The sequence below is a fragment of the Gobio gobio genome, assembly GCF_949357685.1.
Source record: "Gobio gobio genome assembly, chromosome: 21".
Lineage (NCBI taxonomy): Eukaryota > Metazoa > Chordata > Actinopteri > Cypriniformes > Gobionidae > Gobio > Gobio gobio.
In genome coordinates, this window is record NC_137117.1 from 21,434,642 (window position 1) to 21,458,637 (window position 23,996).

A 23,996-nucleotide genomic window follows, 5' to 3' on the forward strand; every position below is an offset into this window, starting at 1 on the left:
CAGGAGCTCAGTGAATTCAAGCACACCGTGATAGGTTGCCACCTGTGCAATATGTCCATTCGTGAAATTTCCTCACTACTAAATATTCCACGGTCAACTGTTAGTGGTATTATAACAAAGTGGAAGCAATTGGGAACAACAGCAACTCATCCACGAAGTGGTAGGCCATGTAAAATCACAGAGCGGGGTCAGCTCATGCTAAGGCGCAAAATGTGCAGAAGTCGATAGCTACAGACCTCCAAACTTTGTGTTGCCTTCAGATTAGCTCAAGAACCATGCGTAGAGAGCTTCATGGAATGGGTTTCCATGGCCGAGCAGCTGCATCCAAGCCTTACACCACCAAGTGCACTGCAAAGCGTCAGATGCAGTGGTGTAAAGCACGCCGCCACTGGACTCTAAAGCAGTGGTGACGTGTTCTCTGGAGTGACGAATCACGCTTCTCTGTCTGGCAATCCGATGGACAAGTCTGGGTTTGCCAGGGGAACGGTACATGCCTGACTGCATTGTGCCAAGTATAAAGTTTGGTGGAGGGGGGATTATGGTGTGGGGGTTGTTTTTCAGGGGTTGGGCTTGGCCCCTTAGTTCCAGTGAAAGGAACTCTTAATGCTTCAGCATACCAAGACATTTTGGACAATTTCATGCTCCCAACTTTGAGGGAACAGTTTTTGGGATGGCCCCTTCCTGTTCCAACCAAGCCTGTAGTGCTTCAGTCAGAAATTGAACATGTGGCCGGTCCCAGTATAGCTCCTAAACCCCGCCTCTCCATGTATTAGAATGGGCGCGAGACACACTAAACAATTTAATTACACTTCAAATAATTGTTTCCTAAAGATGGTTTCTGTCATTTTAGGCAGTTTTTATTACAATAATTTCATTTCAAGTGTTCGTTTTTTAAATAAGTTTAGTTTTAGTGAGTTATTTGATGCTATAAAAACGAGGGGTGTGACGTCATGATTGACAGCTGAGATTGACGGCTTCTCTGAATGAAATTGTCACTGAGGCACTAACGGACTTTTTTCTGGATTTTTGGGAGGAGATTGGAACTTTAGCTTTAATTTCTACACTTCCATAACTGTTTATTTCACACCAACATAATGAATTGTTCTGCATCTGCGAGAGTGTGGGCGGGCTTTTGATAATCGCGCCTCTACTTCCTGTTCTCTACTGCGCAACTCCGGTCCCGAGATCGCTACTGCGCAGACTCGGTCAAAGATGTCAGCGCCGTGAGCGGGCCTATGAAAGCTTCAACTTTGGTCAGCGGAAGTCAATGAAGTCGCGTCGTCCATATTTTTTTACGGTCTATGGTTCCAACATGACTGTGCACAAAGAACCTGCCCTCACAAATCTAGAAGAATGGTCAAAAATTCCCATAAACACACTCCTAAACCTTGTGGAAAGCCTTCACAGAAGAGTTGAATCTGTTATAGCTGCAAAGGGTGGGCCAACTCCATATTAAACCCTACGGATTAAGAATGGGATGTCATTAAAGTTTATGTGCATGTAAAGGCAGGTGTCCCAAAACATTTGCCAATATAGTGTATTTTGTCTTCTATATTGCACCAAAAATGGTTCTTGGCTCGTAATCATATGGGAACCTTTTTTAGTGTTATATAGCACCAATTTTGGTGCTTCAGTGGTTCTTCAGAGGTTCCTCACCGGTTCTTTGACTAAGGTGCTATATAGCACCTCTGAAGAACCGCTGAAGAACCACTGAAGCACCAAAATTGGTGCTATATAGCACTAAAAAAGGTTCCCCTATGATTACGAGCTAAGAACCATTTCTGGTGTCATATAGAACCTTTTTTTTTTAGAGTGTAGGACCATAAAAAAAATCAGTCTGAATGCAATTATACAATGTCCTACCTGCCTATCAACGTATGTATTTTCATACCTCCGCTTATGCTACGTTCACGCCATAACTACTGTAATTTGGAAGAGATGGAAACCTGTGATGTTATACTCCGAGCGGTTCATGACTCGCATTTATGCGTTTCAATGACAACACTATCAACATTGAAATGAATCTGCAGCAGTCAGGTTGTACCCCAAAAACAAGTGAGCACAAAATGTCAGTTTAGTTTAGTTTATTTAATTTATATAGCACTTTTAAAAACGGCAAGTGCCGACTAAAGTGCTGTACAAAACCAAGATTATTAAAATAATAACATAAAAAATAAGTGTTTGACTGAGACGCATGCAAAGCTGTCATGGTAAAAGTAATTAACAATAATGATAAATCCCTATCAAATCAAAGTCAAACGTTTGAAGACTTTTACAGCTGTTTTAACTGTTTTTTGACATGATTTCTTCAATCCACGGAAGGTAATTGGTCACTTTGGTATAAACCCCATAATACCCAGCCTGAGCGCAGCCATGACCCCATGACACAATGCCGCCTATGAACCAGCTTTTACTCTGATTGTCAAAAAATGCATAAGGCCCTCCACTGTCCCCCTGGCAGGAATCTTTTCCTCCCTGAGAAAACCCAGCACATATCATGTTCTCTGTCACTACTAGTTTCCCTTTATCCGTCACTGTGGAGTCATATTTAGCCTTGCAGTCCTCAAAATCAGTGACTGGTAAATGTACGTACTGGAGATTACTGGAAAATAATGCTGGTCTGTTTGTATTCCACACACCCCACCCAGACACCTTCCCGACATCATTAGCCTTCAAAACAAACCGCTCTTCCCTCCCAGGCAAACACACAGGCATAACGGCTTTACTGACAGGTACCTTATACTCCAATTTAATCAGGGCAATGTCATGGTTGAAGTTAATGTTATCGTGATGGTACTGAGGGTGAATAAAGATTTTCTGTGGAATGCCAACTACCGCCTCATTGTCCTGCTGTTTGACTAAGCCCATCTTCAGCTGCAGCTTGGAATTGTCTGTATAGCTTTTCAGGACATGAGCAGCAGTGAGGATCCAGTTGTCTGACAGGAGAGAAGCGCCACCGATGAACTTGGGACCCATTCGTATCATGACCTGCCAGGGAATCTCGTTCTTTTCTGCATTCTCCCCGCCAATCACCTTGGATAGTTTGTTCTCAGGCTGTCCACAAACTTTCAGAGATTAGACACCAGATTAGTATTTCGACTCAACAATATGACACTGATATATAACCTACCAGTAAAAAGTTTGGACACAAAGCTAATTTGTTTCAACTTTTTTGACACCAAACATTTTCAAAGGCCCATTGATTTTTCCAGTTGTTTCTTATTTCATATAGGAGGCACCCTGGTTGAGAAGCACTGGTCCAAACTGTGAAATAATGGTCATAAACCCCGTTTCCACCGAAATTACCTGGAACAATTTGTACCAGGAACTTTTTTTACAGGAACTTTTTTCCCCTCAGACCTGCTACTGTCTGCGTTTCCACTGCGGTCTAAAGTACCGTGAAGATTAGGCAAATTAGTCCAGAGATGTGGGACTGCGCGCGACTGCTCCTCCCAGTCAGCAACAGACAGTAATCTTTTTTCTGCAATACTGTCTGCAACAATAACAAGTATGGAGGAGATGCAAGCAGTGCTGCTTTTGCTGGTTATGTATTGGTTTAATAAAGAGGTAATTAACAAAACGGTGGAAAAGAGACTAAAGTGTATTCTGAAAGCTCGTAAAGCTAGATTTAAAATAAGACAACGTATGTTATTATCAGCTATTACGGACATTGACCGTGAGATGGCTGAGACGAACGCATGCCATCGGACAGAAAGAGACTGATATTTACTGAACGAACCTTTAAAAATGCTGGTTGAAATAAAATGCTGCGTCAGCACAACCAATCAGCATGTTCAGCGCCCAAGTCCCACCCCCGAAAGTTCCTGAACTTTGAAAAAGTACTACCTCACGAGCAGGGCCGTTTGGAGGGGGAAATATTTACCCGGAACTTCATTTAGACCCTGATTCCTGCAGCCAATACACACCGAGTACCACCCCAAAGTTCCTAGTTCCTGGGGAAAGTTCCTGCGGTGGAAACGCGGCTATACTTCCATTTTTGTTATGTAATGACATCAAACAAATTTTAAAAAATCTGAGCCACCGTTTATATTACAGTTCTGTACACTTTCATGGCCAATCAACTATTTGTTACCCATATTTCTCAAAATATCTTCTTTTGTGTTCAGCAGAAGAAAGAAATTCACACTGGTTTGGAACAACTTGAGGGTGAGTAAATTACAGAATTTACATTTTTGGGTGAACTATCCCTCACTGTAAACCCGAATAAGTTGACAAAACTCAAAATGTTTAAGTTAAAGGAAAACGCCAACTTTTTGGGGCTTATTAACTGTATTCCCCAGAGTTAGATAAGTCCATATATACCCTTCTCATCTCCGTGCGTGCCTTACCTCTGTCTGACGCACCCCCCCGCTAGCCTAGCTTAGCACAAAGACTGGAGGTATATGGCTCCAGCTAGCTCACTGCTCAATAAGTGACAAAATAACGCCAACATTTTCCTATTTACATGTTGTGATGTGTATAGTCACAGTCACAATGTACAAATAACAAGGTTACATGAGACACAGCCATCTTATAAACGTATACATACTGGGGACTATATTCTCAGAAGGCGCAGCACTGCTGAGTGATTTGTTCGCAGCACCTGAGAAGCCCTGCGGTGAGGAGCAGAGTGTTCGCTCAGAGTTGGAGTAATAGAGTCAGCAATTACTAGATAGTTTACAATCATGGGTATTTTACAATCATGGGTGTTCGCTGTATTGCAAAGAACTGTGACAATAAACAGGGGAGACCAGGTAATACAATGATATTTCATAGAATTCCAATCCAAAACGCTGACCTGATGAATCGATGGCTACTTGCTCTGGATATAGATCCAAACACACCTGTAACCTGTACCATCATCAAGCACCATCGCGTTTGAAAAAATGGAATTTGCCACACGGACCATGAAATGTGTGCTGAAGGATATGGTCATCCCATCGATAGTACAGACGCGGCTCACCCGCGGCTGCGGTAAGTGTTCCGTTATGTTTTTAGATGACTAGCCTACTGTAACAGTACCATTAGCTAGATCTAATGTAACGTTTGTGACTACACTACTGTATTACAGTTTTTCCCGTGCTCCATGTATCCCCTGTAATGTTAGTATTGTGTTGTCACGAACGCGCTCTGTCACAGTAAGAAATGAGCGGTGCTAGAGGTAATTCTCTGGACTGTAGCATTTACCTTGCTAATGAATTGGAGGGGAGATGGCCAGTTTTAATTTTTGTCTGTGGGTTCATTGTGCAAAAACAGCTAACGTTACCTAGTCACGCTGGTTTTGTTGACAGAAGTAACAACGCTGCTTCTCAGGTGCTGCGAGCAAATCACTCCCCAGGAGTAGAGCATTGCTGCGCCTTCTGAGAATATAGTCCCCAGTATGTATACGTTTATAAGATGGCTGTCTCATGTAACCTTGTTATTTGTACACGCTGTGACTATACACATCACAACATGTGAATAGGAAAATGTTGGCGTTATTTTGTCACTTATTGAGCAGTAGGCTAGCTGGAGCCATATACTTCCATTCTTTGTGCTAAGCTAGGCTAGCAGGGGGGTCTGTCAGACAGAGTTATGGCACGCACGGAGATGAGAATGGTATGTATGAACTTATCTAACTCTGGGGAATACAGTTAATAAGCCAAAGTCCCAAAAAGTTGGCGTGTTCCTTTAAAAAATTTAAAGTATAAGTAAGCAGAACTTGCAGGTTTTAATCTCTGAGCTTGAAATATTTGAGTAAGCTAATACATTCATACATGTACACTTAAATACCACCTTGCCAATTGGTTACCCTACCCTACAAAAAAACATAACAGAAAAACTCTTCTAAACTAACATTACAAAACATTAAACACTACTAAATCTCCTACTTAACGTTAATCTTGCACACAAAAAAAACATAATATAACACTTAATTTTGGCGTTTACTGTCATGCTGAGAAATAGAAATCCCAGCCCAGTTTCGGATAAATGTAAGTTGGTATAAATTAAAAGAAACAAGTTCATAAAACTTAAAACAATGACACAATTCAGATGACTTAAAATGTGTCAGTTTTGAGAACTCAAAAGAAAACGAAAGTTCTAAATAAACGTACATTAAAATAATTTTTTAACTAATTTGTTTTCATTTGAGTTCGCTCTACTCAAACCAATTAATTATTTTGAGTGTTAGGGTTTACAGTGCTTTTTAAAAAGTAAACTTTTAGTTTTGTAAAGAAATTCAAATATAGGAACAATTTATATTTGTCTACAAAACACATTTGAGCATTTAAGCATACGCTTTTGGATCAGAAGGTTTTGAGATCCTGTAAAATAAATTCAATCAAACGTGTCCAAACTTTTGATGGTAGTATATATTAAAACCTAAATCATATGTATTAAACTAAAACTCACTGGGTGAACATATCTGGAGTATTTTTCCACCCAGGGTATTTCTCCAGTAGCCGTCATGTGCACAGGTATAGACTCCTAATTTCAGAGGGAAAAAAAGATTGCTGTAAACCTCCAGTGATGATTGATTCGTAGTGCCGTGTCTTGCTATCTGTATACTGTGACATATGCACCTTACCATTTGTTCCATCCTCCATTGCATAGAATTCATCACAGGAATACTTGATCACGGATTTATATTTGGTTGTGGTGAATTTCACACTTGCATTATGCACTTCTACAGGCTCTCCACAATCAACAACTGCAAAAGAGGGACATTTGGTAACTGACACAATGTTGCCAAAACCTAAGCATATTCATTTAAGTTTAATAAATGTCTGGTTCTTAAAACCTACTATTTGTTTCTTTCATTTTGACATTTTGAATTTAATCTGTTCTATGTTTCTTTCTTTATAATATTTTCTTGTCTTATTATTTGTGTTTGTTATTTCAGCACATTTTAAGGTGTTTTTTAATAACCTATTATCAGTCCTATCACAGTTGTTTTTGCATGTTTTTATTAGTATAAATAATTCAATAAGCAATGTTTAATCACTGTTTCTTCACAATAATTTCTTGATCAGTATTTTAGTTTTGTTTCCTAATAAAAGTGTTGAAATTACTTACAATAAATTAAATTTACTTGAGAAGCAAAATAAGAACAACATGAATGTTTAATCCACACTTCTCTGAAAACAAGTCAAATAATTTTACTTCTGAAGTAGCTTTTAATGTACTTGCATGTTTCGATTTTTCATATAAAAAAGGAAGAAAAATATTGTTGTATTGTAAGCTTTACTTTGCATTATCAGTAATTTTTTCCAAGTGTATTTATTGTTATCATCCCCTTTCCCATTACAATTTTTTTCAAATTAAACTGCATATCTAAAATGTTGTAATTTAAAATATGCTTTTTGTAATAAGCGTCATCATCACTTTCATCACAGAATTTTTTTCTGAGTTCACTCACTTCAGCTTGAAATAACACCTCAGGTATTAAAACGTACCTCCTCTTTGTTGCAGTAAACCCCCATTGACGATTATACACACTTCATGCTTATCTGGCGTTCTTGAGCAACTTACTGATGCAGTCAGGCAGCGGTCCATTCCAAAATCCACCCTTTAGGCATGTGGCTTGATAAAAGGGCAAAGCTTCCTCCCCCTTAAGACGCAAAAAAAAACACTTTTAACTCTCTATATAGCATACCAAGCCCTTTTTCTTAAATCTTAGAGAAAGTGAAAGAGGAAAAATGGTTACCAGTATCAATTCATAGCCCAGATCACATGTGACATTGAAAGTGTCTGTCATGATGTACTGAGACTGCTGGGGCTGGATATGTCCGTGTTGGGGAGCCACAGGGTTTGGGCATGGCTGGGCTATGAGAGCAGGAAACAGTGAGCACAGCTAATGAAAACACACATTCTGAAAAAACCAGGCCATTAACTTGTCATTTAAATGTGTATGTGATTCTTAATGCATCATGTCCAAAATGTCTGCAGACAGCCATCAGATCTGAAACCTTTCTTCAGAATTTTTTTTTATCTTGAACACCATTCATCATTCTTGAAATGTGCTTGAGAGAGAATCCACACAAGACAAATGTAAGGCAAACACCATATTAATCGTTAATATTACACATTCTGGAATACTTGATTCCGATTATCAATCGTGGTATTCAGCGGTCAGCTCTTACTTAATAGAGTGTCCTGTAGTATTTTTCCCATAGGGATTTTTTTAAAGACTTTGTTTAAGAGTTATAAGTCATGAAGCAAACCAAGCATCTACAAGGGGAATCACAGCATTACAACTTTAATAAAAAAATAAAAAAAGTATTTGAAATTCAGACAAAAGATGGTACAGTTTACTTAACACTTTAATGGGGAAAAGAATGCCAATGCCAATCTACAATTAAAAACTCTGGATGAATATCTAATGATTTAAAGATGCTGATAATATTTGTAGAAACAACATATTGTACATTTATTGCAAAATATGCATGTAGGCCTATATACAAATATTTAAGTAGTTTGAGAGCCAGAGACTGACTAAAAGGTTCTTCTGGCGCAATTTGCTTGTTGAGATTTCTTTGCAGAAAAATGGGTAGTTTTTTTCTTCTTCTAGGTAATCTGTTATTGAACATGATTATTTAAAATGTAAGATGAAATAATGGAGGCTGATGGTTTCTATAAAATCATATAACATTGATTAACAACCTCGTAGCTCAAGTCTTCTTTAATGGTTTTTATACCATGGTCTGTCTGAATACTCGATTCTGATTGGCTGGAAGGTGTGCAATTAAACCTCTCTCTCTCTCTCTCTCTCTCTCTCTCTCTCTCTCTCTATAATTAATTCAAATAAATGCTATAATTCCTTCATTCAAATAAATGTAATTTTACGCACTACTTTACCTCTGTGTCTGATTCAAAGCAGGCAGAATGCTAGATCAAATGAGCCGTAACTGACGAAAATAACTGAATTTTCCCTTCCGGTCAAGTATTGCGCTACAAACATCAATAACAGCTTTAAGTTGTCAATGTTGGCAAGGAGGCATTGAAATTGAAAACTTCACGTCGTGCATTAAAATCGTTTAATCCACAGCTAGCCGTGGATTATCCCTTACACAATTTACCATTCAAAATCAATTCCCCAAAGGGATTTTTACTTTCGAAACACAACTGTTGCACTGTATTCAACGTTATCCATGGCAACATTGTGTAAAGGCCAAAGTATACTTCACTTTTTACACGTACGTGAGGGTCATTGTACAGTGAGTGTGTTGCGAATGTCGTCATCAGAAGAGTACTTTGTATGCGCTGGTTGCACATGCGCATTTAATTTTATTGCAGTATTTACATGGGTTGTTACTCGTGGTGAGAGATTGCTCAAAACTGCGCATGCGTCGAACGCCTGTATACGAGTCAAAAGAAGTATACTTTGCAGGGCTGTGCGTTCAACTGTGCGCATACGCTCGCGTAGACGCGTACACGTAAAAAAACAAAGTAGCATTTGGTGTAACTGAAGCCGGCGCTACACTGTGGACCCGCTCTCTCGTTTCTACAAATGCATGTTGCAGTGTTTGTTTTGTCGCTTGGCTGATGTTGTGTATTGTATTGGGCAATATTTTTGTAGTGGAAGTTTTAAGATTATATACAGGTAAGATTATTACACAGATAAGAGTAGTCATTTAATATGTAGGATTATGCAGATAGCTGCTCATTAATCACAAAATAAACTGAGGTTGGGTACATTACTTACCATAAAGGTGCAGAAAAGGGGGTTGTAAACTTACCTGTGCTGGTATACTTGATCTTCCAGCCTTTGTTTTTCCCAGAACCGTCTGTGCGGAAGGTTACATGCACTTTGTGAGTTCCTGTCTCTATTTTTCTTGGTGCGGTCCTGCCGCAAAATGGGCCGTACTCCCTTCCACCTGAAGTGATCTTAAACAAAACAGTTTGAATTGTCAGTGAATGCAAATGGCCACAGATAAACAAGTCTCTTGGGAGATGGGAGGGTGAGGAGAAATAATAGGTGGTTGTGGAGGGCATGAGAGAGCATACATTATGTATTCAACAGCCTTCGGGTCAGTGATTAGTGGAGTAGTCTGACACTTAACGCCAGTGCTGAGGAGACCATTTTTGTTTTTAGAGGCACTGAGGGGGAAAACAGCTAAACTCAAAGATTACAAATTTACTTAGCCGTAACAATGTTTAAAGCCATAAAAAGGAATAGGATTCAGTCATTAAAATCGAATAAGCTTTGATGCAGAGTATACAAATCGGTGCTGAAAAGTAAACACTCTTAAACACTTATCAAGCATATTTTCATGGAGAGCCAATCTTCTCTGTGTAAACCACTCTAAAATCAATCTTTTCTAACACTCAACAAGGGCACTAGAAGGCATATTATGGGTCTCTTCAAACAGTACTTGTACTGTAAATAATCTTCCTTAAGCTTAAAACGAGTCTTCAATATAAAGTGCAGCATTATGACAGTTTTGTGGGGATTCTATGAATCATATACAATATTTTACATTTAAAACACATCAATGAGTTTATTGACTTATAGTTCTTCTACATTTATAGTTCTGCACTTTAATCATTATGTTATGTTAAAAAGTTGGGTATTATTTTATGGTTGGGGCAGAGTGCTGACACTTTGCAGGCGTTCATGACCATAAATGAGAAAAATAGATCAAATTGATCCACAACATAATATAGGGATTGTTCACCCCCCAAAAAAATATTTGTTCATGTAATTACAAAAATATTTGATTTTCTTTCATCTGTGGGACACAAAATATATATATAAAAAAAAAAATTATTATTTTGACCATAGAGTTGAGGTCAATTGGGTCCAATGTTGTTTTGGACCCTTCATTGCAATTAAAATATCGGTAATACTTTAGTTTAGGGTCCAACTGTCACTATTAACTAGTTGCTTATTAGCATGCATATTACTAGCTGCTTATTAGTACTTATAAAGCCCGTATTAAAGTCCCCCTGTAGTCAATCATTTTATCCCTTACAAATTACATATTTAAAAGTTTTTTCCTGTGAAAAAAAATATCCATGCCTTAAAATAGCTTGAAAGAAACTATGCTTCATTTAGTATACACGGTGCCATGAATACGCTAATCATCCCCGCCTCCACTCACTCACACCAGCCCAGAGATCCACTCCGTCAACTTACTAAACTGAACGCTGCACGATGATATCACACTTTGCAAAGTCAGACACATAACAGTAATTAATATGATTAGCCTTACACCCACTATTGCAAAATCTACCCGATTTTTCATATCAACAAAAAAATATACCAGGATAACCTGGCTGCTCTTGAGACTCCCCTGCTTCAGAGCTCATAGTTAATGATATGCTAAAGCCCGCAGCACGTTGACGTGATTGGTTCCAAGGTAGTTTATGACGTAAGAAAAACCAACGATTTCAAACCGCGTTTTTAGATCACTGCAGTGATCTATGAATTTGCACACGGTTTGTCTTAAAGCGTATTAAAAACACTACATAGACATATAAACAACATTAAAAACTAGATTATCCCCACAGTGGGACTTTGCCTTATTCTACATCACTTAATCCTACCCAATACCTAAACTTAACAGCTACCTTACTAACTATTAAAAAGCAGTAATTAGATTTTATAGAGGCAAAACTAGTTAATAGTTAGTTAATAGTGACTATTCCAACTATTCCATGTAATCGGTTTAGATACGGATATATATAAAAGTTCTCTCAAAACGCTTGGCAAACTTTTTAATCTCTATTTTATCAGGTAGAGGTATAGAGTTCCCAAAGGACCCACAATAACCCCATTAAAGTGACTCAGATGTGTCCACACACACATGCTATTATGGCTGTTGTTTTAGGTTTGAACTACCATCCTAGCTGGAGTGCTGTCAGAGCTTGTTGATTGTGAAATAACCAACCTTGAGGATGTCATAAGGGCAGTGGATTTCAGGATGAGTCTCCACATCAAACAGGTCTTGGAAGTCCAGGGTCACTTGGAAGCCTTCCATCAAACTGATAGTGTAATCACACTGGCTCATCTTGGGGTAAACACCTGGGTACTCTGGACTGCTCAGCTCTCCTGACCTCTCCTGAAACACCTGCCCACTACACTCAACTACAGTGGGAAAAAGCATTTTCACACCCACTGGGAATGGTCAAAAGCACACAAACATACATTAAACAGACAACTATCCATGCCACATTTAACACTGAGTAGCCTACCGCAGGAAATTGCAACATTGATTTGGGATGCTCAGGGGTAAATAAACCTTTCCACCTGTAAAATGGCTAGAGAAAGTGCTTTCTGTCACTGCATTTAGAGTGAAAGGTATGAAGAGTTACAAACATTACATGTTTGACAATAAATACTTTGGAAGATGTAAACTCTTTACAGCTAAAAATGGTTATGAAGCAGTCAAAGCAGTACAGTTTTCCAGGTAGTAAATTTGCTGCTATTATTATTTTTATTTATTTTTTGCATTTGAATGAGATCATGAATGAGGGATGTGCAAAAAAACAACAAATAAATTAACTCCTTTACTCAAACCTTAACCACTTTAGATGCAAAAATCACTGGTGGCTCCAGATAGTTGTTTAGATTCACTGCATGCTATTACTAAACTATGTATCATCAGAAAGATTTAGGACTCTAGCTTTGATATTTGACCTCTATTTACATCACTCCAAAATGAAAATGATGTTATCAAAATCATGTTGTTCCAAATCTATTTGTTTTACATTCTTCCATGGAACACAAAAGACAAAACATTTATTTGTTTGCTGTTTTCCATGCCATTAAAATGTATAGGGACTAGAACTTTCAAGTTGTATATACTATGATGAAAAAGTACAATAAAAGTTTTATTTTGCATCCTAAGCTTGAAAGCTTCCAAAATAATACTTCATAAAAGCACAATTTACTGAATCTATAAAAGTAAAATTCACTTAAAACCTTCACACACACTCTATAGGCACAAATCTTTTAAACAAATCAATTGATTCAGTCAATGATTGACTCGTGAATTGAAGATTTTTTCAGTGAACGATGGCTTAAATTTCCCACAAAAAGCAATAAAATGACTTCAGAAAACTTGGAATATAGCGCAGGAGTCACATTTAGAATTTCCTATTTTGTTTTACACCGAAGATAAAAATTCATACAGGTTTTGAACATTAAATGGTGACAGAATTTTTTTTGGGCCAAACTATCAATTTAATAAATGAACCCCAACAAGTGCAGATGCTACAAATAATTGCTGTAAATGGTAAATCTAAGCTGAGGAGGGCAAAGGTCTATGATTAAATGATTCAGACACAAGTCATTGTTTCTGTCTTCCCTTCTGTATGATATGATGTGATGTCTCTATCTTCCCCATTAGCAAAGAAAAACAATTAAGAGGCATGTCTGGGCTGGTAATTGTGATTAATTACCCATCATTAGCACAGTATTACAGCTAGAAAAAGGTATCAATTTTCAACTGATCTCTAGAACGCCGTTCCCTCAGGAACCAATGGTAATTAACCTGGACTCGCTCAGAGTGACAGAGATCAACTGCTTTATACAGGCACACTAGCGAGACGCTACCCACTGTATCATCAGTCTGTCGCTGAAGCATGCTTCAGGCTAAAGCCAGTTAGCGCTGTCCAGAACTGCAGTGAACATTAGCACTTTAAATGAGAGGAGTTTTTGGAACTAATCCATTTATCTGCCAACAGTTTTCACAACCTGAAGGTCGAAAATGTAAATATGCCTATTCGAAACCCCACACAACCCTTGCTTATATCGAAAAACTCAGTTAGCAGTTAGTTGTGGCCACTCTATCAATGATATAACAAACCCCTCTTCTATTTGGTGACTCTATTTCCCGCTCGATTATAGACTATGCTAGCTCAATCAAGAGCTGTTGACAGGGCTGATAGATAGTGTGTGGTGAGCCGTGGCTACCCAGCCTGCTGCTGTGACCGCTGTTTCATAGGTCTGTGATGTACAAGAGTCACTACTGGAGCATAAATCAGTGCTGAGCTGTATGACAGTATGTCCTAAACATATCAGGATTTGTTCAGGACTTACAAAGCTAAAAGTTGGGTTACTTCTGAGTAAAAATGTTTGCATATCTTAGATTACAGACCAGGAGACAATCTGTTGCTCATATATGAGTTTATTGTTTTTTGTTGCTGGATATAGATCAGTGATAATTATAATAGTACTATAGTACTTTCCTCTGTGGAATAAAAAGTATATGGAGTGCAATCTGGCTTTGTATTGTATGGACACAACAAGCACTAGAAACTAGTCTTTAAAATGTCTTCTTTTGTGTTCTATATAAGAAATAAAGTTTTGGAATGACATGAGAGTGATTAAATTATGATATAATTGTCGTTTTTGGGTGAACTATCCCTCATGTCATGAGAAATCAAATTTGCCTCGATCTTTTGACAAAGTGGTCTTTGTACCATTAAGACATCCTGTCAGTTTCATAGCTTACAACATCTTCCTCATCATAAACAAAGAATACTATTAGAATACTGTTCCGTCATTAATGAATAACTACACATGAACAAATGAGTAACACATTATTAACAGTCTAGTAACTAGTATTAACTAAAACTAAACTCTGATTAACAAATAAGTAATAGTGCTCAGTTGAATGTGGTAGTTCACTACTATCTAATCACTCACTACTATTTTTCATACCTCCCAGAGGACTACAAGAACTACGCTACATAGGTTCATAATTAATGTGAATAATGCATAATGTATAATTAAAGGAACTGTATGTAAGAAATGTATTTCAATTAATCATAAAATGGCCCTGATATGTCACTAGACATTAAGAAATCATGTTAATTTCAAATATTTATATCACTGACAACGGTTGTCCGGCCAAGATATTGTCATTTTAAAAGTGAAGTTGCAGCCCTCAACTGATGTTGATGTTGACATGTTGTGTCATGCCTGAAGCGCCACCCTCCACCTATCTACCAATCACGAAGTCAGTAGTGTTTCGGCATCGGGGTTGCCAGCTCTGCTCTAGTTACCACAGCTGCAGCTACAAACTTTTTGGATAAACAATGTCTAACTTTACGAAACCTAAACGACCTCGTTATGAATCAGAAAAACGTTGTGACAGTGTCCGAAATAAAACAAGGATTTGTATAAGAGATGCCTTTGAAAGATAGAGACGGCTGAAAACGGAGAATAATTTGATGCCTGATGCCAGCGTTGCTAATTTTCTCCTGGACAGGTAAGGTTCATCTATGTTTGGCTAACTTGTACTTAATGTAAATGGACATTTCAAATATTCATGACAGTCGAACAAAGATATGCATGTTCGTGCAAAGTAACGTTAGGTTAGCGCAGATGGAGGAGGTGGGTCATTGAATTGAAAAGGTAACGTTAAGGAATTGTTTGGTAAATAAAAACGGCGAGTCGTCATTGCTAACATTAGTAATGCATTCTCAGAGCCCTCTGTCATTATGCTGGGACACTGAGGAAAACAACATTAGCACGCTTATTATTGCAATGTGAAAACGTATTTGAGACAGTAGCCTAACGTTACCTCGGTAAAAATTATTCCTCATTCGTTCTTCGCATATATAGTGGACAAAACATGCTGCAAGTTGACCTGTATGACCATTGCTAATGTTATTTAGCTTTGCTGTAATTTTACTATAGTATTTTTTCATGTGGGAATGTACTGTCACATACGAGCGTTCATATTTACGATTATATTTGGCTAATCGCCATTAGCATATTTTTGCGATTCATAATTACTTCACAAAACATCGCTCTTGAAGCATAAACATAATTAACAGAAAGAAAAAAATCTTACTGTGTACGACTCGTCACTTGCCATTGAAAGCTCCGTGTAGCAGCCTACGTTCCTGCTGGATCCTGCAGCCTAGCTGGCAACCTCGAGTCAGGGGAGGGGGAGAGGGGATACACCGCTCTACAGTCATTTGAAAGTGATTGCAGTACCAGTTTTGGCCACAGTCCTACATACAGCTCCTTTAATTCTGAAGTGAAGATAACTCACTAGTAATACTAAATTTAGTAATACTCACTAGTAATACTAAGATTTACTAAATATTTGGATCAGTATAATAAAGTGAAAAGCATCATAACTCCTTAAAGGGTTAGTTCATCCAAAAATGAAAATGCTGTCATTTATTACTCACCCTCATGCTGTTCCACACCCGTAAGACCTCCGTTCATTTTCGGAACACAAATTAAGATATTTTTGTTGAAATCCGATGGCTCAGTGAGGCCGGCATAGCCAGCAATGACATTTCCTCTCTCAAGATCCATTAATGTACTAAAAACACATTTAAATCAGTTCATGTGAGTACAGTGGTTCAATATTAATATTATAAAGCGACGAGAATATTTTTGGTGCGCAAAAAAACGAAATAACGACTTATATAGTGATAACCAATTTCAAAACCTGCTTCATGAAGCTTCGAACTGTTATGAATCAGTGGTTCGGAGCGCGTGTCAAACCGCCAAACTGCTGAAATCACGTGACTTTGGCGCTCCAAACCGTTGATTCGATACAGTGATTCATAAGTCGCACCAAAAATATTCTCGTCGCTTTATAATATTAATATTGAACCACTGTACTCACATGAACTGATTTAAAAGTGTTTTTAGTATGTCTTCCGAAGATGAACGGCGGTCTTACGGGTGTGGAACGGCATGAGGGTGAGTAATAAATGACATTATTTTCATTTTTGGGTGAACTAACCCTTTAATATTGATTGTAAAAGTCATTGGATAGTAATGACTCAAGTGTTACTATATTCTTCTAAAGGAATTACTAATTATTTGGATCATTAGGATCAACTGAAGAGTTACCAAATCCATCAGAAGGAATTACTATCCAAAAGCTTAGAAAAACCTCAAAAGCTTACAATGACTTCAGTAATTACTAGGAAGTTATCATGCTTTTCACTTTAAAATACTAATCCAAACAGTTCCTTTAGAAGGATGTAGAAACAATTCAGTCATTATCCAAAACCTTGAGTCATTACTAGTGGGTTACCATGTTCTCCACTTTAGAATACTGATCCAATAAATTAGTAGTTTCTTTAGAAGGATGGGCCCCACTTTATATTAGGTGGCCTTAACTACTATGTACTTACATCAAAAAATAAGTACAATGTACTTACTGTGTTCATATTGTGTTGCAAAACACCTTTGCTGATATTGAGGTGGGATACGGGTAAAGTTAGGGACAGTTGTGTTGGTAAGGGTAAGTTTAAGGGTAGGGTTAGGTGTAAGGGAAGTGTCAACAGTGTAATTATAAATGTAATTACAGAAATTAATTACAGATGTAATTACTTGAAGGTATTTTTTTAAATGTAAGTACAATGTAAAAACATGTATGTACACAATAAGTGCATTGTATCAAATGATTAATTAAAATGTTAGTACATAGTAGTTAAGGCCACCTAATATAAAGTGGGTCCGAAGGATGTAGTAACACTCGAGTCATTGCTATCCAAAACCTTACAAAAAAGTTTACAATGACTTCAGTCATTACTTGAGAGTTATTATTATAATTTTTTCACTTTATAATACTGATCCAAATAATTAGTAATACCTTCTGAAAGATTTGGTAATACTTGCGTCATTACTAGTGGGTTGACCTTCACTTTAATTAATTATACATTATGCATTATTCACATTAATTATGAACCTGTATATAGTAGTTGTTAGTAGTCCTCTGGGAGTTTTATATAAAAATAGTAGTTATTGATTAGCTAACAGTGAATTACCTGATTCAACTAAACACTATTACTTACTAACTCATTAATAAGAGTTTATTTTAAGTTAATAGTAGTTACTAGAGTGTTGATAATTCCTTACTCATTTGTAAGGAATTATTGTAAATGATTTACTCAAGCTCCAAAAACATCTTGTTTGGATATTGCACATGACGTCACAAGGGCAAATACATTTGTATATGCCTGCCTCCGGAGCACGACACCCACTAATAGTTATACTATTATAACAATGTTGGGCGCCCACTGGTATTCAATTGTTAACGGCCGACATTTGTCTATACTGAATGTGAGCGTTGTGTCAAAAGCAAATAGAACCCATTAGAATCACTGACGCTGGTTTCTGACATATTCCCTGCGTTTGAGTCTGTCGACAACAGGACAAATGGAACAGTGAAAGAACATTCGCTTTGATACATCAGTGATGTTTGTTCGGAGCATTTTGTTTTGTAGACATAATAGAGTGTTTGTTTGTAAAGGAGAATTTGAAAATCATTTTTTTTTTTATATCTAAGCTCGAGTAGAAGCTGCTTTCTCAAGCCCCTCCACTGCGGACAGCAAGCCAAATACGTTTAACCTTAATAGCTTAAAGATTATATGGACAAACAAACTTGTGAAAAGAATGTAATGTAATTATTTGTGAGTTACTAGAAATTTGACAGAAAGAGTCTGAATATAAAACAATAAGCACTCTGTACTCAAGTGCTTTATTTGCCATTTATAATGCATTTTAACTGGCTATTTTGTGAAAATTAATTGACACAACATAATATATTGTATTATATAATATCCCATACAATTCATAATCAATGAGCAGCTACAGGCCAGGGGTTTCATCTGTTCCGATATCAGCCTTACCAGGGCAGTTTTTTTTATCATCGTGGAGCTGGTATCCCAATCTGCAAGTGCAGTAAAAGCCCCCCACATAATTATGGCAATTATGGTCACACACAGGTTCTCCATCGATAGTGCTCAGGCACTCATCAATGTCTGTAAAGAATAAAAAGAGGTCGTTTAGCAATAGTTCTCATTTGGATTTTGACATCCACTAAGATCAATTAAAGTATGATAAAAAAAAAAGCATTTAGATATATAATATATAATTAAAACGATTTTAGGATATAGTGTATACACTTCAAATCTATTTCATTTTAGACTATACAACATTATAAACAAGTAAATATACAATATTTTGACTTTAATTATCATCTAGTTTAACCCTTTAGCCTTTGCAGCAAGAGGTGACGGCGGAAAAGAGAGACACAATCATGCAGTGAGACAGAGGAAGACAAAGAGTCATGCTGTGAATCCATTGTTTCCATCACCTTCAGCAGAAAAAAATGCCTGGAAGCCTGTGAAACGGCCCTCATTGGAGTAATCTGATCTGAAGAGCACAGACATGGTGTTGCTGGCAGAATAGATGACAGTGTTTTTGGGCGCATCACCGTAATTTGCCTCTGCTTCGCCACAGAACCGAACCATCTCTTTTCCTTCTGAGAAGACCTTAAAGTTTCAGCAAGTAGTAATTATTATAAACAGACATCAGTATCCTGTGTTCACATAACAGCCATATTGTGCATTTCATGATAGAGGTTTAATCAAATTATCAGCATTTGAGTTTTCTGCTATTACTTGGAAATGGTGCTTATAGGCAAGTAGGTCTACACATGCTTGGCTAATATGTTTTGATATTTTAAATATCTGATTAATTATCAATATACTTATATATTTTAGTAAAAATCTACATTATATAAATTGTGTTTAATTTGATAAATCATTAAAATAAATCTATAATTTAAGATTTATATTAGACCACTTATTTGTGAACTTATGGATCAAGACTGAAAAAAGAATGATTTTTTTTTATTCTGTCATTAATTACTCACCCTCATGTCGTTCCAAACCTGTAAGACTTTCGTTCATCTTCTGAACACAAATGCAGATGTTTTTTTTTATATCTGAGCAATTTCTGTCCTTCCATTGACAGCTACGCAACTACCACTTTGATGCGTCAAATAAGTAACAAAAAAACAAGAGATCATAAAACTAATCCATATGAATTGAGTTTCATGGGTCGTGGCTGTATATAAGGAGCACAACGATGAAGATACTCAAACAGATCTTCAATTTAAAGCCCAAAGTACACTTCAGTTTTTACGCGTATGCGAGGGTCAATGTACAGTGCGCGTGACGCGAATTTCATCATCAGAAGAGTGTGTGCGTACTATATGTATTCTTGTAACCGCTTTGATTGCTCAATACTGCACATGCGTCAAACGCAAGGGGGTAATCCAGGACCTGGAAAGCGTACCTTCCATAGGGGCAGCCATTGCTAACCAAGCTGTTAGCATCCCATTGACTCACATTCATTTTGGCGTCACTTTGACAGCAAATAACTTTACATCTGAGGCGTTTAAAGACTCCATTTGACCATTGTTTATTTCTAAAGAAACACGACAATGTATAAAAGGCTCCATTACCTTGTATCTTACACTATCGCCCCATAGAAGCCGTTTTTGTAAAAAATATGCTAACGATTGCGTCATAACCATGCGACTCTGTCGCACAGTAGAGAAATTACCGTATAGACAGGAGGAGAAGCTCGCAGGCAATCTTTTGCTGGCTGTGAGGCAATCGGGGGGACGTGGAGGCATAAAGTCCGATAAAGTCAAGGGAGAAGCATGGGGAGAAGCCTATAGGGAGCCAAAAGCAATGGGACAAAATATTTCAACAACGTGATTCAGATTTCACTTTGCACAACTACTAGAAGACTTACAACTGTCAGACAGGTTGCTCACGTCACATCTACGTTGTCAAGCTCAGTCTGAGGCTGCGCGTACTCAGCCATCAGGAAGTGAGTGCTTCTAATTGACTTCACTTTTCCCCGTCGAAGCCTATGGGGTCACTGTGTCCATTTCTTTTACTGTCTATGGTCAAACGCCTGACTGCATGCATATACGCTCACGTACATGAAAAAAAAACTAAGTATACTTTCGGCTTAAAGGGATAGTTCACCCAAAAATGAAAATTGTGTCATTAATTACTAACCCTCATGTCATTCCAAACCCGTAAGACCTTTGTTTATCTTCGGAACACAAATGAAGATATTTTTGATGAAATCCGAGAGCTCTCTGATCCCTTGTTAAAATAGTCAATGTGACTCCAGTGATTCAACCTCAATGTTATGAAGCCACGAGAATACATTTTGTGCTCAAAAACAAACAAAAATAATGACTTTATTCAACAATTTCGTTCTGGCCTGTGTCAGTCTCCTACGCTGTTTACGTTGTATCCCGCACATGTCGTGGTGCTCACGTGAGCAGCATCGGCTGCCGTAGATCTCAAGAGCGCTGCACTATTTACAGCAGAAACTGCGTAGGAGACTAGAACCCGAAATTGTTAAACAAAGTCGTTATTATTTGTTTTTGCACACAAAAAGTATTCACATCGCTTCATAAGGTTGAACCACTGGAGTCACATGGACTATTTTAACAATGTTTTTCCTACCTTTCTGGACCTTGAAAGTGTTAATTAAATTGCTGTCTATGGAGGGATCAGAGATATCTCGGATTTCATCAAAAATATTTGAATTTGTGTTCCAAAGATGAATGAAGGTCTTGCGGGTTTGGAATGACATGAGGGTGAGTAATTAATGACAGAATTGTCATTTTTGGGTGAACTATCCCTTTCAGAATCAACACAATAACCAAGAGCATAACAAGGTAAAAACACAACCATGTACACCTAGATGATAAACAATACAGGAACAATGAAGGGCTTAAATACACAGCGCAAACAAAAGAGCTAACTAGGTCATTAAGAGGACAACAGGTGAACGGGATCAATCAATGAAACACACTGGAAAACTAGGTCAAAGGAAAACAGCAACTGAACACAATGAAGACTAAAGCAGAAAGTATACTTCGACCACAGTCGAACGCATAGCCTTGCAAAGTAGCCTATACTTCTTTTGACTTGTACACGTACACAGGTGTTCGTCGCATGTGCAGTTTTGAGGGTTACAAAAATCTGGCAGCGCTCTTCTAATGTACGTGTAAAAAGTTAAGTATACTTTGGCCTTTAAACAAAACAGTTGTGGTAAACAGAAGCTGAAGCATGCTTGCTTGACGTGTGAGAACCAATGAGGTTCATTCATGTGTGTTACGCAGCACGTTTGACCTTCCGAAAGAACCAATGAGATTTGTTCTTGTGTGTCAAGCAGGTTCGGTTGAGCTTCTGTTTATCAATGTTTATATGTGAATAAAAACCTAAATCACATAAAGTGATCGTGTCTCTACATAAAATTTGGACTAAACCACTAAATTCATATTAGTTTACGATCTCTTTATGAACTTTTTGAAACGTCAAAGTGGTAGTTGCATAGACTGTCAATGAAGAGTACAAAACTGATTCAGATTTTATAAAAAAAAAAATCTTCATTTGTGTTCCAAAGATTTGGAACAACACGAGAGTGAGTAAATTATGACAGAATTTTCATTTTCGGGTGAACTATCCCTTTAACATTATAAGCTGATTTTGAAATGATTATTCTCTTGTAAAACAGGGATTTTAATCTGAAAAGGAAAATTTTAAATTAGTTTAAACCTTGTAAAATTTTAATCAGCCAAACTAACAGATTCCTGATTGAAATCAAGAATGTCTTATGTCTTTCTCATTCAAAACTGCAATTATCTTTATCCAATTCCAACAGACTGATTATTTTTGATACTGAAATATTAATCATTATCTAGGATTTCAGTGTGTCCCATAAAACTTTTAAATTGCTGTTGTAAACATGGATCTAACCTGAACATAGTCATATTCACAGCGATGAGATGGCTCCAGACTAAAATAAGTGAAGTAGAGGCGTAATTTGTATCCTTCTGGTCCTGTGATATTCCACACCATACGCTGGTTGTTAGGATAGACGTTTGGGAAGTTTGGTGATGTGAAGCTCCCAAATAGTCCAGTCAGCTCTGAGCCAAAAGCTAATGGAAGCAGGGTGACGAAAGCCAAAGATACACTGAAACAGCAGCAAAACATAAAGGTGCATCACTGATAACAATATAGCTTTCACAATCCTAACACATTAAATAGGACTCCCATTCCACACATCACAGTGAACACATTTGAACACGTTGCATACCTGTTCATCATTCCAGAACACCAAAAACTTCAGCTCATCTAAAAAAAAAAATGTCCTAATCACCTTTGCAGAACTCTCATGTCCTCCAGGTTAATGAACCAGCTTAGTAAATGGCTCTGTGTAAACACGGCACTGAACAGCAACAGTACTTTTGGTTTTCATTATCGTCCATTCTGTCAAGTGTCAATATCAGTTATTGGGTTGAAGATATATATGTGAAGCTTGACAACATATTCTTTCTCCTCAAACAATAGATTTTGTCATTGTTTCTCTTCGACAAGAAGAGAAACAATCACAAAAGAAAGCAGTAAACAAATTCAGAACAAGTAAATCAAACATTTGATTAATTCTGACTTCTATATTGACTATTATATTCATAGTATTCTCACCTGACAGCAAATTAACTCTAATATTTGGAATGTGTCCTTCTGACCAGTCGTCAATAATTGATTTTTTTTCTCTATGTGTACATTCAAACACAACTTTAGTTTGTAGAAATTAACTCAAAAGAACAAAACAGAATAATACATTGTAATAACAATCTTTCTTTATAGCTTAGTTATCAAACATGTAAGTTTTACAATGCTTATTTAAATACAGTGGGGTCCAAAAGTCTGATACCACAAAATAACAAAAACAAAAAAATCACAAGGTCAATGATCAAATATGTGGACTAAAGATATTCTGAAATTTATTTACATTCTTCACTCAAATTACTATCCTGACAATATAATTTACCATGAAAAAAATACAAATATACTAAATTAGAAAACTTTTGGACCCCACTGTATATTTTGGATATATATAAACCAGTTTATCAGCATAGTTTCACTGTAACATAACAAATTTTACAAGCAACCACATTTTAGTGAAACTATCATAATCATATTAGTTTTTCTTGATTGATAACACACAATAACTGATTCATTTAGCCTAATTTCCCAAACCAGTCATTTTGTTCTTGAAAAACAAAGACACGTTTTTCAAAACGTTTAACATATTTCTCCTGTTTTGACACACGTTCCAATTTTCTCAAAACTCTACACAAAAATCTCATTTTCTCATAACTGTTCTCACACAATATAATAATTACCTCAAGTGTCACACTGCA

At 37.2% G+C, this 23,996-nt stretch overlaps 1 protein-coding gene across 3 annotated transcripts; it reads right to left on the minus strand.

The window, feature by feature from the left end:
• Positions 1–1,809: 1,809 nt before the first annotated feature.
• masp2 (MBL associated serine protease 2) lies at positions 1,810–23,067 on the minus strand. 3 transcript variants are annotated; one of them, XM_079801780.1, is made up of 12 exons: positions 22,886–22,994; positions 22,546–22,727; positions 20,321–20,432; positions 19,065–19,242; positions 18,598–18,729; positions 11,874–12,070; positions 9,720–9,867; positions 7,688–7,806; positions 7,513–7,591; positions 6,569–6,691; positions 6,394–6,468; positions 1,810–3,065 (listed from the first exon to the last, which is right to left on the minus strand). In XM_079801780.1, exons 4-12 carry the CDS (start codon positions 19,219–19,221, stop codon positions 2,284–2,286), a joined length of 1,812 nt encoding a protein of 603 aa, XP_079657906.1. In that variant the 5' UTR covers positions 19,222–19,242; positions 20,321–20,432; positions 22,546–22,727; positions 22,886–22,994; the 3' UTR covers positions 1,810–2,283. The 3 variants fall into 3 exon arrangements, with proteins under 3 accessions (XP_079657906.1, XP_079657905.1, XP_079657904.1); XM_079801779.1 differs by lacking the exon at positions 20,321–20,432 and having other exon boundaries at positions 22,546–22,762; positions 22,886–23,067; XM_079801778.1 differs by lacking the exon at positions 20,321–20,432 and having other exon boundaries at positions 11,874–12,100; positions 22,546–22,762; positions 22,886–22,971.
• Positions 23,068–23,996: the final 929 nt, after the last annotated feature.